Source organism: Grampus griseus, assembly GCF_964374135.1.
Source record: "Grampus griseus genome assembly, chromosome: 19".
NCBI lineage: Eukaryota > Metazoa > Chordata > Mammalia > Artiodactyla > Delphinidae > Grampus > Grampus griseus.
In genome coordinates this window covers 44009484-44023657 of record NC_139013.1, presented here as the reverse complement: position 1 = coordinate 44023657, position 14174 = coordinate 44009484, and the positions used below count along the sequence as shown (strand labels likewise).

At 48.2% G+C, this 14174-nt stretch overlaps 1 protein-coding gene across 2 annotated transcripts; it reads left to right on the top strand.

The window, feature by feature from the left end:
- The first annotated feature begins 2582 nt into the window (after positions 1-2582).
- ATXN1L (ataxin 1 like) lies at positions 2583-13654 on the top strand. Of its 2 annotated transcripts, none has more exons than XM_082677411.1 (3): positions 2583-2708; positions 4587-4654; positions 5871-13654. In XM_082677411.1, the coding sequence occupies exon 3, from the start codon at positions 5988-5990 to the stop codon at positions 8052-8054; it is 2067 nt and encodes a 688-aa protein (XP_082533537.1). In that variant the 5' UTR covers positions 2583-2708; positions 4587-4654; positions 5871-5987; the 3' UTR covers positions 8055-13654. The 2 variants fall into 2 exon arrangements, with proteins under 2 accessions (XP_082533537.1, XP_082533538.1); XM_082677412.1 differs by having other exon boundaries at positions 5868-13654.
- The last annotated feature ends 520 nt before the right edge of the window (positions 13655-14174 follow it).

Here is a 14174-nt window from a genome sequence, read left to right as displayed (position 1 = left end):
AAGAAATTTAATAGGAATCCAGGGAAATGGAAGAGGTGGACAAAGCAGACTAAAGTTTAATTTTTCAGTCCCCAAATGTCCCAAATACCTTTAAAAAAATCTCTTTTCACTGCATCAGTTCTTAAAATTCTGTGGAAATTTAAGAAAAAAAAGCTGTGAAAGAAATGAAGGATTTTCAGATGAGACTAAAAAAAGCCAATAGGCAAAATAGATGAGAATAGAAACGAGGAAATGAGAGCAAAAGAATTAGCAAGGGAAGTCTCCCATTTGGGGATTTCTTTGTGAAATTTCATTCAACGACTATTTATTGAGCCAATTACAGTTTTTTAAACCCTAGGTTGACTTAAAAAACTTTAATAGGGAATTGTCCACATTCCAGAGAATAATACAGATTTTTAGAGAAGTGAGGTAACTTTGGGTTATTTAAGTATCTTAAATTTAAAACTGTATTAGTTTACTTGTCACTAACATTCCTGTCAAACTGTCACTATGGGGCTTCCTACCATCAATATGCACAACCAAAGAAATGCGGATGGCTTGGAGTAAAGAGTTCTAGAAGAGGATACAGAAGATATGACCCACCCTTTTGGGACTGCAGCACCAAACCAGGAAGTCACCAGTGCTTCACCAATCAGAACATCCTTTTTTAAAAAAATTAGACACACCTTTGCACCAAGTGATTATGTTAATGTCTGGTAGCCAAAAAACTTTTTGTTTGCATCTACCAGTGTCTGCTCTTTCAACTTTGCCTGAAAACCAGCTCTCTGAGGGTGTATCTTGATCTGGGAGAAACTGATTATCCTTGAATACACCTGGATGGTCTCTATCTTGGCAGTTTTAATGCCGGTTTAGTGAGCTAAGCAATGAACTAGAAACCATTCTGCCAGTTAGTACTAAAATGGGGCCACTGAGCGACCACAGGACTTCCTTCTTGGACAAACTGAGAAGACAACTGTTATGAATAATATTAATATTCACAAAGCAAAGTTCCCTGTTGATTTAGATGGCTACAAATCAGTAGTGTCACTATATTTTACCCACTGGTGCAAGGTGCGTGTGTCTGTGTAGTGTTCAATAATTTTGATAATTCTCTGTTCCCACCCAAGTGAGAAAATATCAAAGTTGAGGTCTAAGGGTTCTCTAGAAAGAATCTTAGCGATCATATACTTTATTTGTATTTTAACTTACTCATTTTAGTATTTCTAAGGTAATAGTCTCCTTAAAAAATCCAAACAGTAACATAAGTCCCTTTTGTTCCTCTTGGCCACCACCCAATTCCACTTTCCTCTCCCGAGATAACAAATGTTAGCTAGTTGTTACATATCCTTCCACTCCTTTTCTCTACAAATACATAAATATATGCAACTGTAACATTACATGTCTTTTAACAACAAATATGTGATCTCACACTGTATATATGTGCTTATTTTTTCATTTAAAATGTTTTGAGAGCTCTCCTATCTACATTTCACCCCCACTCCTTCATTCAGTTCAAGTTCCTCATTTCACAGAAGTGGAAACCCAAGTATAAAGTAGTAAAACGATTTTCCAAAGGCTGGATAGCTAGAGCCCAGCCAGTAGTACTTTCAAAATCAAACAAAAATCAATGATTATTTATTGAACAAAGTTTGCAGAAACTGAAAAGGGAAAAATCTGCTCAGAATCCAATTTCTCCAATAGCTAAAGTTACTTTTTTCTCAGTTCAGTTTTTGTCTGTATGCAGAACTACTTTTTTACATAGTTGTAATCAAAGCATAAATTCAATTGGTGTTCATTTTTTTTTCACTTAGTTTTTTTTTTTTTTCTCTTCTATTTTGGCTGAGCTGTGGGGCTTGCAGGGACGTGGAATTTTAGTTCCCTGGTCAGGGACTGAACCCGGGACCAGCAGTGAAAGCGCCGGGTCCTAACCACTGGACCACCAGGGAATTCTCTTTTTTCATTTAAGTTAATCAGATGTTCATATTACTATAAAGTCAGCTAGTTTATTGGCAATGAATGGTGACCTCATAGTTCATCAAGTAGTCAAGCCCTCTTCCCTCTAAACTAAGCTGCTTCCCACTGTACTAATCCCCATCCTCTCATTCCTCACAGACTTTCAAGACATTAGCTTCACTTTCCCCTAGGTCCTGGTTCCGGCCCATTCTCATCCCCCTCAGAGCCATTTCTCAACTCTTAAAGAGCTCCATCTCCATCCTGGGTCTCTAGGGGGATCTCATTACCCTCCTGGGCCGGGGTCGCCTCGGAGCTCTCTGAGGTTCCCCAATGAAGTCTTCACAAAGTCAGGTCCCGAAGTCCAGGAAATGATGGCCACGCCTCAGGGCTGTGTTTGGGAACCCCCAGAATTTACTGGAGTAGACAGATATCAGGGTCCTTGTGGGGTCAGGGTGAAGGGGCCGGGCCCAGTCCTATTTACGTGACCCGGCCCCAGGGAGAGGAGTTCGTTTTCCCACCAGAGGGGGGCGCTGGGGGCGACGGTCGGACAGCCTGCACAGTCCTCTCCCGGGTACTCCTGGGCGTCGCTCTCCGGCCCAGGGCCGTGACGCAATCTCCCCGCGCCGGGGGCGGTACGCGCTTGACACCATCTTCGGGCGCCCGTCTTGGGGGGCGTTGGGTGTGGGGCGGCTCCGGGGCCGGGGATGGCGGCGGCCGCCGTTGCGGCGTCTCCGGGACCAGCGGGAGGAGCCCGGGGAGCGCCGTGAGATGGGCCGGTGAGTGTCGCCGGGAATGGAGGACGCCGAGTCGGCCTCACTGGGGCCAAGCAGGCCTGGGCTCGGAGCTCTGGAGGAAGTGGCCCCCCAGAGCCCGTTGCCCCGCGGACCGAGGGAGCGAAAGAGGCCGCGCCTAGACCCCCGATCGCTTCTCACCGGCCCGGCCCAGAGAGAGGCCTCAGGTTCCTGCTCCCCCGCGACTGTGTCCTGGCGGGGCGGGGTGTCCGAGTCCTCGGGGCGGGAAGGGGCCCCCAAACAAGGAAGCAGCGCCTGCGGGGCCTCGCCCTTACCCGTCTGCTTGAAAGGTCGACCCCCCACTCTCTAAATGCAGAGTTTCCAATTTCGGGCCCTACCCCTTTTGGGGCAAGGATTGCGGGATCAAGGGAAGCCATAACCCCTGTCTCTTCTAAGCTCCTGTCTTTCTGGCGGGTGCACCTCTCGCCCTCAGCGAATTCGAGTCCGAGGCTGGGTTCACCCTCTTGATTCCGGGCTGTGCTGCCAGCGCTGGCAGCTCTCCGGAATGGTCCTCCTTTCCCGTTAGCTCGGTTGGGGTCACAAGCTGCGTCTTCCCCTGGAGAAATCCTCATTGAGCCTCTTCAGAGGCCGAAGTTTCAGATTCCGAAATGTGTTTTGCGTTGTGGGAACTTAGTGCACAGGCTTGGCTCTTTGTTATTCCTGCAGACCTTTTGCCTCTTTCAGTCCTTTTATTAGCCTGTGTTTGGCTAACCCCTCTGTGACCTAGAGGCAGGTTTTCTTTAATGCTTTAGTTGTGAGAAGCAAGTATCATTCTGAAATTGAAGTTGTGACCCCATTTTCAGTTGGGAATGAGAGAGAAATCTAACTGCTTTTCAGTCACTGGAACTGCTGGCAAAGAAGGGATGCAAGACTTGTGCCCACTGTGTGAATTTGTGTTTATGGAACCAAGAATTTGTCTTTCCACCTTGTTTTCCTATCTTGTCACTTTTTTCTTTTTGTACATCTGCACCTTGCTGATCTTAAGAGGGAAGTGTCTTCAGTTTGGTTTGAGGCGTGCAGTGTTCTTTAGGACTTGGACAGCGCAGTGGGTAGTAGTTTCTCTGAGTACTGGTCAGTAGTACTTTCTCTGTTTTTAGAGATTAAGGCTCTGTTCTTCAGTGCTTAACGTTTCTGGCATGTGTAGATTCAGATATTGACAGTTTAGCATGAGTTTTGTTTCCCACTGGTAGGCTACATGAGGACAAAGGGAATGTTTTCAGTTACTGTCACACCTGATTCAGCACGTGGTACAAAGTTGTCACTTAGAAAATTTTACACACACACACACACACACACACACACACACACACACACACAGAGGAGCCTGTTTTTTTACCCTGGAAATCTGCTAATAAGGCTTCCCTTTGAGTGACTCCCCCTTGACCTCTTTTTCTGCCCCAGAAACATAAATAATTGTTCTTTTTCCTCTAGTGCCTCTTATCTCATTTAAATAACCTCCACATCTGTGTTTTCATCAGCCCTGAATAAAAGTGAAATCCGTGAGGCTGATTTTTCCTGCTTCCCTTTGTTCACATGGGGACAATGTTGAGTCTTCCACGTTTATTTGTACATTTACCTGAAATTGGGATTGGAAGTAAATTTAACCTTTGGGGAATAGGTACAGGTAGAGAATGAAGAATATGATGTTAAGGAAAACAATGAAGTTTGACACATGGAAATTTTTTTCCAGAGATGTTGTCCTACAAATTAGAATTTAATGTGTTGTTACCTCTGGAGAAGAGTAGGAGGCAGGGCCTCCTGGACTTTAATGTCTTTGTGGTTTTGGAATTACCTTTCTTGATGATCCTGGGGAGGATCAGAGGCTAGGTTCCTGCTTACTCTATTCCTATTTCTGTCTCCTAGGCTCCCAAGCCAGTGGGGAGGACACTGCTTCTTATTACAGCTGCTCAGAAGCACCACTGGAAGCTCAGGTAATACAGGCGCTTTGGATACCTTGTTGTGGAAAAACATCTGGAATTCAGCAGTGGAAAAACAGAACAGAGTGTAATATCATAGAAATCTCATTTCAGATCCGAAGAACTGAAGCCTGATAGGAAGAAATAGGTGAAAAATTTCGTATGTGTTGAAATGTTCAGACCAGAAAGATACTTTATGAAAATGGACAAAAGCATGTGTGAAAGGTGATAGAGAAAGGGGAGAGAGAACTTTCTTATGAATCATATAGACCTGAGATAGCAATAAACAGGCATGTTTGGAGGAATAGAACCAGAATTTTAAGAAGTGGTGCCTAGAGCAGACCTACAATGGAAAAGGAGCCATTGGCAAAAGAAGAAAGAAAGGGAATGCATGAAGAAGGCCAATTGATGGTGGTCAATGGGAAGAAAAGAAGTCTTGCCAAACTAGGGAACACAAAGTCTATGGAAGGTCAGAAGAGTTTTGTTGCCCTTTGGAGAGGAGAAATAAATAAACTGTAGAAAACACCAGTACAACTACCTCCCCATAGGGCCCAAGTTTGAATGTAGTATTTCATGGGGTGAAGAAGATACTTTCATAACATGTTTAGGGAACATGTTTTAAAAAAAAAAACAAGACGTGCAGCCCTCAGGACCTATTGACTGACCCCTGGGTCCTTGGGGTAGTGGTGATATGAGGCAAAGGAGGATGAGAGTTTAGGCAGGCCTGGGGTGGGGGGGATGGGGATAGGTGAGATAATAACCCAAATTAGGCTGGGGAAAGGAAGCAAGGATGAGATCATATGTTCAGGAAAGAAGATAGCATGGTAGTGTTTGGTGGCAAAAGGAGAAAGTTAGGAAAAGGAGCCAGCAGCAAAGACCACGTGTTCAAATCCCCCTTAAGGGAAAAGGCTTAGAATAGTCAAGGTCCCCATCAGAGGAACAGCTAATCATGAAGCTGTTGGTTTCCCTGGGGTTGTGGAGCCCACAGGTTATTTATGCATTGTTGAATGCTTGTCCTTGTACCTCTTTGTGGTTTCCGTGATTGTTTCTTTCACGTCCTAGGCTGGATGAGCGAGAAGGGTAGCATCTTTGTCTGCTCCTTTCTCATTCCTCTTTTTTTCCAGCAGTCCCCTTTGTTACATCTTCCTCCGTGGACACAGTTCCTGCTCTTTCCTTTGACTTGGTTTACCCCTAGGTTACTTTTCTTTGCCTCTGATTTGTTCCCTAGCAGATGTGGGCGCCCCAGCCAGCAGCAGAGAGGGGTGCAGGGGAGCCACAAAGAAGCCCCTTCTGATGCCCCAAGGAGCAAGCCGACCCCTTCCAGGCTCCAGGAACACCACAAAGCAATATGAAACCTGTTCATGAGAGGAGTCAGGAATGCCTTCCACCAAAGAAACGAGACCTCCCCGTGACCAGCGAGGATATGGGGAGAACTACCAGCTGCTCAACTAACCACACACCCTCCAGTGATGCCTCTGAATGGTCCCGAGGGGTGGTGGTGGCCGGGCAGAGCCAGGCAGGAGCCAGAGTCAGCCTGGGGGGTGATGGAGCTGAGGCCATCACTGGTTTGACGGTGGACCAGTATGGCATGCTGTATAAGGTGGCTGTGCCACCTGCCACCTTCTCCCCAACTGGCCTCCCGTCTGTGGTGAACATGAGCCCCTTGCCCCCCACATTTAATGTAGCGTCTTCACTGATTCAACATCCAGGAATCCACTATCCCCCAATCCACTATGCTCAGCTCCCGTCCACCTCTCTGCAGTTTATCGGGTCTCCTTATAGCCTTCCCTATGCTGTGCCACCTAATTTCCTACCGAGTCCCCTCCTTTCTCCTTCTGCCAACCTCGCCACCTCTCACCTTCCACACTTTGTGCCATATGCCTCACTCCTGGCAGAAGGAGCCACTCCTCCCCCCCAGGCTTCATCCCCGGCCCGTTCATTCAACAAAGCCCCCTCTGCCACCTCCCCACCTGGGCAGTTGCCACATCACTCGAGTACTCAGCCACTGGACCTCGCTCCAGGCCGGATGCCCATTTATTATCAGATGTCCAGGCTGCCTGCTGGGTACACCATGCATGAAACCCCTCCAGCAGGTGCCAGCCCAGTTCTTACCCCTCAGGAGGGCCAGTCTGCTCTGGAAGCAGCCGCTGCCAATGGACAGAGACAACGAGAGCGAAATTTAGTGAGACGGGAAAGCGAAGCCCTCGACTCCCCCAACAGCAAGGGTGAGGGCCAGGGACTGGTGCCAGTGGTAGAATGTGTGGTGGATGGACAGTTGTTTTCAGGTTCTCAGACTGCGCGGGTAGAGGTGGCAGTGCCAGCACACCGAGGGACCCCAGACACCGACCTCGAGGTCCAGCGGGTGGTTGGTGCTTTAGCTTCTCAGGACTATCGTGTGGTGGCAGCTCAGAGGAAGGGTGAGCCCAGCCCCCTCAACCTGTCCCATCATAACCCCGACCATCAGGGTGAGGGGCGAGGGTCAGCCAGGAACGCAGCAGAGATGGCCGAGAAAAATCAGGCCCGAGGGTTCTACCCTCAATCCCATCAGGAGCCCCTGAAACATAGACCTTTACCCAAAGCAATGGTTGTAGCCAATGGCAACCTGGTGCCCACTGGAACTGACCCAGGCCTGCTACCCATGGGCTCGGAGATCCTGGTGGCGTCAAGTTTGGACATGCAGGCCAGAGCCGCCTTCCCAGACAAGGAGTCAACGCCACCCCCCTTTACCTCTTCCCACTTGCCCTCCCATTTCATGAAAGGCGCCATCATCCAGCTGGCTACAGGGGAGCTGAAGCGGGTGGAGGACCTCCAGACCCAGGATTTTGTGCGCAGTGCCGAAGTGAGCGGGGGGCTGAAGATTGACTCTAGCACAGTCGTGGACATTCAGGAGAGCCAGTGGCCTGGATTTGTCATGCTGCATTTCGTGGTGGGTGAGCAGCAGAGCAAAGTGAGCATCGAGGTGCCCCCCGAGCACCCCTTCTTTGTATATGGCCAGGGTTGGTCCTCCTGCAGCCCTGGGCGGACTGCACAGCTCTTCTCTCTGCCCTGCCATCGGCTACAGGTGGGAGATGTCTGCATCTCTATCAGTTTACAGAGCTTGAACAGTCACTCAGTTTCTCAGTCCAGCTGTGCTCCCCCAGGCCAGCTGGCTCCTCCCCGAGAAAGGCCTGAGAGGACAGTCTTGGGACCCCGAGAGCAATGTGACAGTGATGGGAAAAGCCGGCCGTTAGGCGAGGGCTCCCGAATGGTAGAGCCCTTGCAGCCAGAGCCTGGTGCTCAGGCCTGCTGGCCAGCCCCGAGCTTCCAAAGATACGGCATGCAAGGGGAGGAGGCACGGGCTGCGCTGCTCCGTCCCTCTTTCATTCCACAGGAGGTAAAGCTGTCCATTGAAGGGCGTTCCAATGCAGGAAAATGAACCTCTCCCAGACCTGGACTGGGATGCTACCCCAGAGCTGGGCCTCACCGTGAGCAAGCAGAGGATTTGCACATGCCGAGCAGGGGATGGCTCTCTTGGCAGTGAGGTTAGTGGGGAAGAGAAGGCGTGAAGGCAGCCTCCCAAGGCATGGTCTGTTGCCCATTACCCCATGGCATCTTTTCAGAACAGCCCCAGAGGGTGCTGTGATGGGGAGCAGCAGGCCCGGGCCAAGGAAGGAAGGGGGTGCACGCAGGATAAGAAACATTCCAAATATCAGGGCCTCCCTGTTCTTTCCTCCTCATCCCTAGCTCCTGCAAGGAGAGAGTCAGGCTTTGGGAGCAGGTGCAGAGGGAGGGAGCAAAGAAAGAGCCAAAAATGATGATCCACAGCTTATAGTAGCAGTTCAGCTTTCTGAAGTTTTTTGTTTTTTTGTTTTTTTTCCTTTCTTTTTTGTGATGGGAGGGCAGGAGGCCCCATGCTTGGAAATAAGAGGGTTCCCACCCAGAACTCTTCTTTTGAGAGCTGTGCACTTTAAAGGGTAGTTTTGTTACAGATGTCTAAGGCTGGGTGTGCAGGGGACTCTGCTTGATCCTCTGCTTCAGCCCTTTCCCATCTCTCCCCATCATTCCTCCCACAAGGCTTCTAGCATTAGGAGAGAGAAGCCGCTCCAGGGTTCAGAGTGAAGTACTGCCTTGGCGGGGACCCAGTCACGGGACTTTGGGAGAAAGACCCGATGGCCAGACTGACCGGGCTGTAGGCAGGGCTTCTGGAAAGGTAGCTGACCTAACAAGGCTCCTCCTACTCAGCATGCCAGACCCACTTTGAAATTGTACTGAATCTCTAGTTGGTAATGGTGACTTTTGAAAGAACCAGTGGACCCTTTTCCCTGGGCCCCTACACCCGATCCTCTGTCTGTCTATGTTGTGCCTAAGTGCCTGCACTGCCCCCACCCTTCCGCTGACCTAACCTGTCTGCATGGTGTCTTGACCTGGGCCTATTTGTAGCTGCACTGCCTTTCCCCTTCTGCAAAACTGGTTTTGTCCACTCTGACCAAGACCTCTAGTTTTTGGTGTGTAGGGGTCTCTCTGGTTTCCCTTTCAGTTCTATTCTCTATTTTTAAAAACTCAGAATCATGTCCTCTCCTCTTCTGCAGCTGAACCAGTTGGTGGAGAAATGAATGGAATTATGCCCCGGGTTGGGACCAGTACAGCTGGCTGGGCAGTGCCCATCCTTGCGCTTTTAGAGTCCCTCCCATCTTACTCCACTCCTCCCAGCATTCAGGCTTCTCCAGGCTGTCTCCTCCCATAGCCAGCTCTAAGGTTTTGGGATACTCTTTTTTTTTTTTAAATTTTGGCCACACCATGTGGCATGTGGGATCTTAGTTCCCCGACCAGGGACTGAACCTGGGCCCTCAGCAGTGAAAGCGCAGAGTCCTAACCACTGGACTGCCAGGGAATTCCCTAGAATAGTCTTGATAATGTTTCAATACCTGAAAAGTCTCCTAGATTCCATTTCATGGTGGAGTATTCCTCTGCCAGGAGTATTTTCAATCTTAGTTGCGTTTGCCCCCTGTGTCTTAAGCCCACTTTTTCTTCACGACTTTCAGCATCACCTCGGACTGTGGGATTCCAGTGGGTGTTGAGAATTAGGCTTCCCCCATCAGCTTTCAGGTGGGTGGGTGGGTTTTTTGTTTGTTTTTTTGGGGGTCTTTAGACTCTTGAACAACTCAGGGTATTGTCCACTCAGCTCTCTTATGAGGCTTCTCCTGGGGTATGACCCTGGCATTTCCTTTCAAGATGGACTGGCCAAGGCCTAGCCTGTTGTCAGGAGTCCCAAACCTCTGAGGTCTGATATCTGCTCTGTCAGAGACTTTAGGCAAGTCTTGTGACCTTTCGCTCTTTCACTTCCTCCCCAGCTGCCAAATGGGGATAAATAATCTTACCTACCTCCTAGGGGGAGGGGGAGTTCTGAGAATGGAGTCCTTCTTAGTGTTCAGGTGCTAAAGGTTGTTCTCCTGGGGGAACAAAGTGACTGAGACTGGCTTGTTCGCTGCAAGCCCTACACTCCACTGTTTCATTCCTTGAGAGCAGTTACCTGGTCAGTCAGCTTTTGGAGCCCCGTCCAGAGGAAGCTGCTGACCTGACCACAAGTATGTAAGTCTCCAGTTCACCTCAGAACCAAATACCAACCGTGTCTGGTGAACACTCAACCTTGTACACATTTGGGATCATGTCTTTTCCCTTCTCTGTCCCCTTATCTCTCTGAATGCTGCTTTCTCTGGCTTGTTTCCCACAGTTGGGGGCCTGTGGGGCTGAGTCTCGAGGAATCCTCTCAGAGGACGGCCCTCGGAGAAGGCCTTGTTTCTGGCTGTTCCATGAGCAACTCATTCCTAGTTTCTCATGCATGGGTTTCTCAGAAACATCCTTCCTCATTAGGAAGGCTCATCAACTGAATATAGCGACAGGCACACAGTGGACACTAAAGAAATATCCACCAAGGGCACCAACCGAGCTTCCTCCTTATGGGAACAAACCTATATCTAACCAGATAGAGGCCAAGTAGTGTAAATACAAGAAACCCTCACTGCCCAGCCTGATAACTTCCCCTTAATCATGGAAAGAGAAAATCTTGTGCACCTTGGCGAGTTGGGCCCTGAACTTTCTGCTGCTGTTCCTCTTCTGTCTCTTGCTGGTGAAGCAGCACCAGCACTTCCTATAATACTGTGCCATGCGTATGTAATATATTAATACTTGACTTTGTTGAGCTGCAGAGGTGTCTTCTCCCAGGGGAAGAAGCTCTGCTCTAAATCTTGGTCAGAGCTGAGGTATTCCCCTTACCTTTTCCCTCTGTTTCAGTCTTTTCTTCCAGGCATGAGGAATGAGAGTAACCTATGGTGTGTCCATTCGTCCTTTTAAAGATTTCATAAGTGTTATTATAAGAGATGTAAGAGCAGTTTTGAGACAGCATTTTGGAGGGAAGCTGTCAGCTTTTGGGGGAATGGGCAGTTAAAGAAGGCCAATGTCATTAGTAGGACAGTCCCAGAGCTTAGGGGTAGAAAGGAAGATGGCTAACTCTGGCATTAAATAGAAATGCCTATACCAGTTTGGGAGTAGGGGAACCAGGTGAAGGACGGTAATACATCCAAGTCTTGGATCATCATTCCTATCAAGATTAGTGTACACAGAGGAGGGAGAGTGGCATGGGGGAAGGGGAGACTGGGAGGTCAGAGCTGAGCACTCGTACCCAAGGGGGAGGGACCCCAGTAGATCTGGACTGACCCTTCTACACTCTTGGTCCCAGTTGGTCTGTGCTGCTTTGCCACTGCTGCTGTCTATTCACTGTCCTGCTTGCTGCCCTTGATAGCTCTCTGTCTTTCTGTGTCTTTGGCCATATAGGTGAAATCCAGGCATCCTGTCCATCCTTACATGTGCAAGGGTTACTTTATAACAAAGTCATCTTGAGTAGGGATAGTATGAAATGCTGCTGGTGGGCTGGTGAATCCAAAGGGATATGGCTTCAGTGCTTGTTGGGAGCCCTTTGGCTCCAAATATCTGACTCTCTTGAGGGAGAGACAAGCAGGTCCTATAAGTGGGTGTTTTCTTTGTATTAACTGCTTTCCTTTATGATATCTTGTGTCCTGTTTTAAAAATTGAATGATGGGGAACCAGATTAGGGCCTGTGTCAGCATCCCAGGGAGGTTCATCTGGCTCCAGTTAAATGGATTCTGGGGTTGGGGGAGCGTTTGAAGTTTGAAATAGACCCTCAGGTGGGGTTTAGTTTTATTTTTACCACTGGGCGCCATAGAAGATGCACAGGGTGGTGGTATGATTTAAACCTGCAACAAGCAGGCATGTTGAAGAGTTGAGTGATCACACTGGAGATAAAGGGTGGACGTGGGTTCACTGGGCAAGGGCTTGGGTCCATTGGAGTAAAGATAACCAGATTGGTTGAATTGGCCATGGGAGATTAAGTCACAGTCTTAAAAACAAAGCAAATAGGGCAGAGGCCAAGTTTTAGGGAGATTTCTTGGCCTCCTAGGGCTAAGTTTACTAAACCACACTGAAGCTACAATACTTTCCAGATGGGAAAAAGTGTACACTACAGTTGAAGAGCTGAACCGTGTTAGGTTGGATGTTGACCAGGAACCTGTTAGCCCTTTGCCGGGAAGCCTTCACCCTCCAGCATCCCTGGGAGAGGGAAGGCCTCCCACATTATGCAATAATAAAATAAGCATCTGGGTCCTTGCAGCTGTCAGTTGCTCTTTCAACTCTAGGATCCATCTTTGGGCCAGAATCCTGGTCTGGGCCTAGGATGACACTGGCCCTTGAGATGCTAGAGTTGACTGCACTCTCTCCTTACCTGCAGACTATGCACAGTGCCTGGGGCGGAAGGAGGAGAGGTGGTGCGGTTTACCCTGCTGAGCCTCCCCAGCAGGAACAGTAGTAATAAATGCACTTTTCACACTAAGGTTTCTTTATTCGTTCTCCTGTTAAGCCTAGATCCTCCCCTGGTAGACTGCAAATTCAAAGTCTGTGTGATCCCCAAGCCATTCTGCTGCAAATGCCCAGCAGTGAAGATGGCCTCAAACTGGGTTCCTGTCTGCAGTGTGTGTGGCGGCAGCCCATGTGCCTTTACCTATTGTCAAACTTTCAAGCATTTATTTCTGTCTTTATGACTGTCATGGGGACTGAGGTTCTTCAGAGAGAGAGAGAGAGAGAGAGAGCGCGAGTGTGAACAAGCTGATGACACAGTGGTTTTACACCCACTCCCCAGACAGGGAGTATGCACATAGTTGTGAGCTGTGAGTGGTTAGTGCATTGCTGATGTTGCTGAAGGCAGGGTTCATCCCTCATTTGCGTGACACTCGCATTCAGGAGAAGCTTGTGTCGGGGAAGAGACTCGTGGCAAACTTGAAGTATTAAAAATAAGGCTGTCCCCTACAACCTTCCTAGTCACACACAGGATCCCTGTAGCCAAAACAGTATATGTTCCAGCTGCAGAGAGCAGACTGCTCTCAGCTTGCACAGCACCTTAGGGGAGGGAAGAATATATGGATAGGGAATGGGGTGGAGAAAGGATGGAAATGTTGTCATCCAGGTGGCTTTAGGGTCCTCAGGAGTAGTAGAGAAGGACGGCACTGGGGAGGTCTGATGGATGGATCTGATTTGTGTAGGAGTTCCCTGTAGATAAATTACTGATCCCCCAACTACTATCCCCAGTATGTAATGGCTAAATTAATATGTAATCAACTGCATTGTATCTAAAGCCTTAGAACTAGTCAGGTGCTCCCCCCACCCGATACCATTTCTTACCCTCTAATCCTACCTGATCTTTAACAAAGCATTAATAATTCTAAGGATAATCTCTATTTTGTTGTGCTTTTTTGTAACTGTTTTAAATAAATCAATTTGTACTGTATATTTGTACTTTTGTGAGATCCTTTTTGCTGTTTTACCATTTTAAGTCTCTGTACTTGGCTACACACAGATTGTATTTTTATTGTTAATGCTCTTCTTATGGATACCTGCATTTAACTTGTGGACTATGTAAACACAATATATATCAATATCTATATATCTATATATCTATCTATATAAACTACTAGCTTTTCCTTTTGGTGTTTGCGCCTTCTTCGTATCCCAGCCTTAGATGGTGGCCATGGGGTGGGGGATAGAAGGCCTATGCGGCAGAGCTTGAAATAGAGAGCAAATGGTGCCCATCTTCATGTGGTGGGCTGGGGGCAGATTGCACGAGCTAGTCCTGAAGCATGGTCTGTGTGTTCTGTTGTGTGTGTTTCAGGGACCCAGAAATCTACCTGTAGACTCAGATATTGTTCTAGCACAATCAGTCACAAGGACCTGTAGATGCCCTCACTGCTGGCCTTTTCTCCAATTCTTTTCTCAGGAATACTGCCAGAAATTTCTGGAATAAGTCAGCTCCAGAACTTAGCTTGCCACTAGTAAGAGGTGAAGCACTCAGATACATGATAGTTACTCATACATTTATTGAGCACTTGCTACATGCCACAAAATAGCCTAGGTGCATTATATATTAATACCCATTTGTTGCTAGTACTATTATTTTCACTTTGTGGGTGGGGAAACCAGGAGGTTTAAGTAA

Bases quoted from the DNA above. Each gene is read 5' to 3' on its own strand.
- ATXN1L (XM_082677411.1), top strand. From the start codon at position 5,988: ATGAAACCTGTTCATGAGAGGAGTCAGGAATGCCTTCCACCAAAGAAA.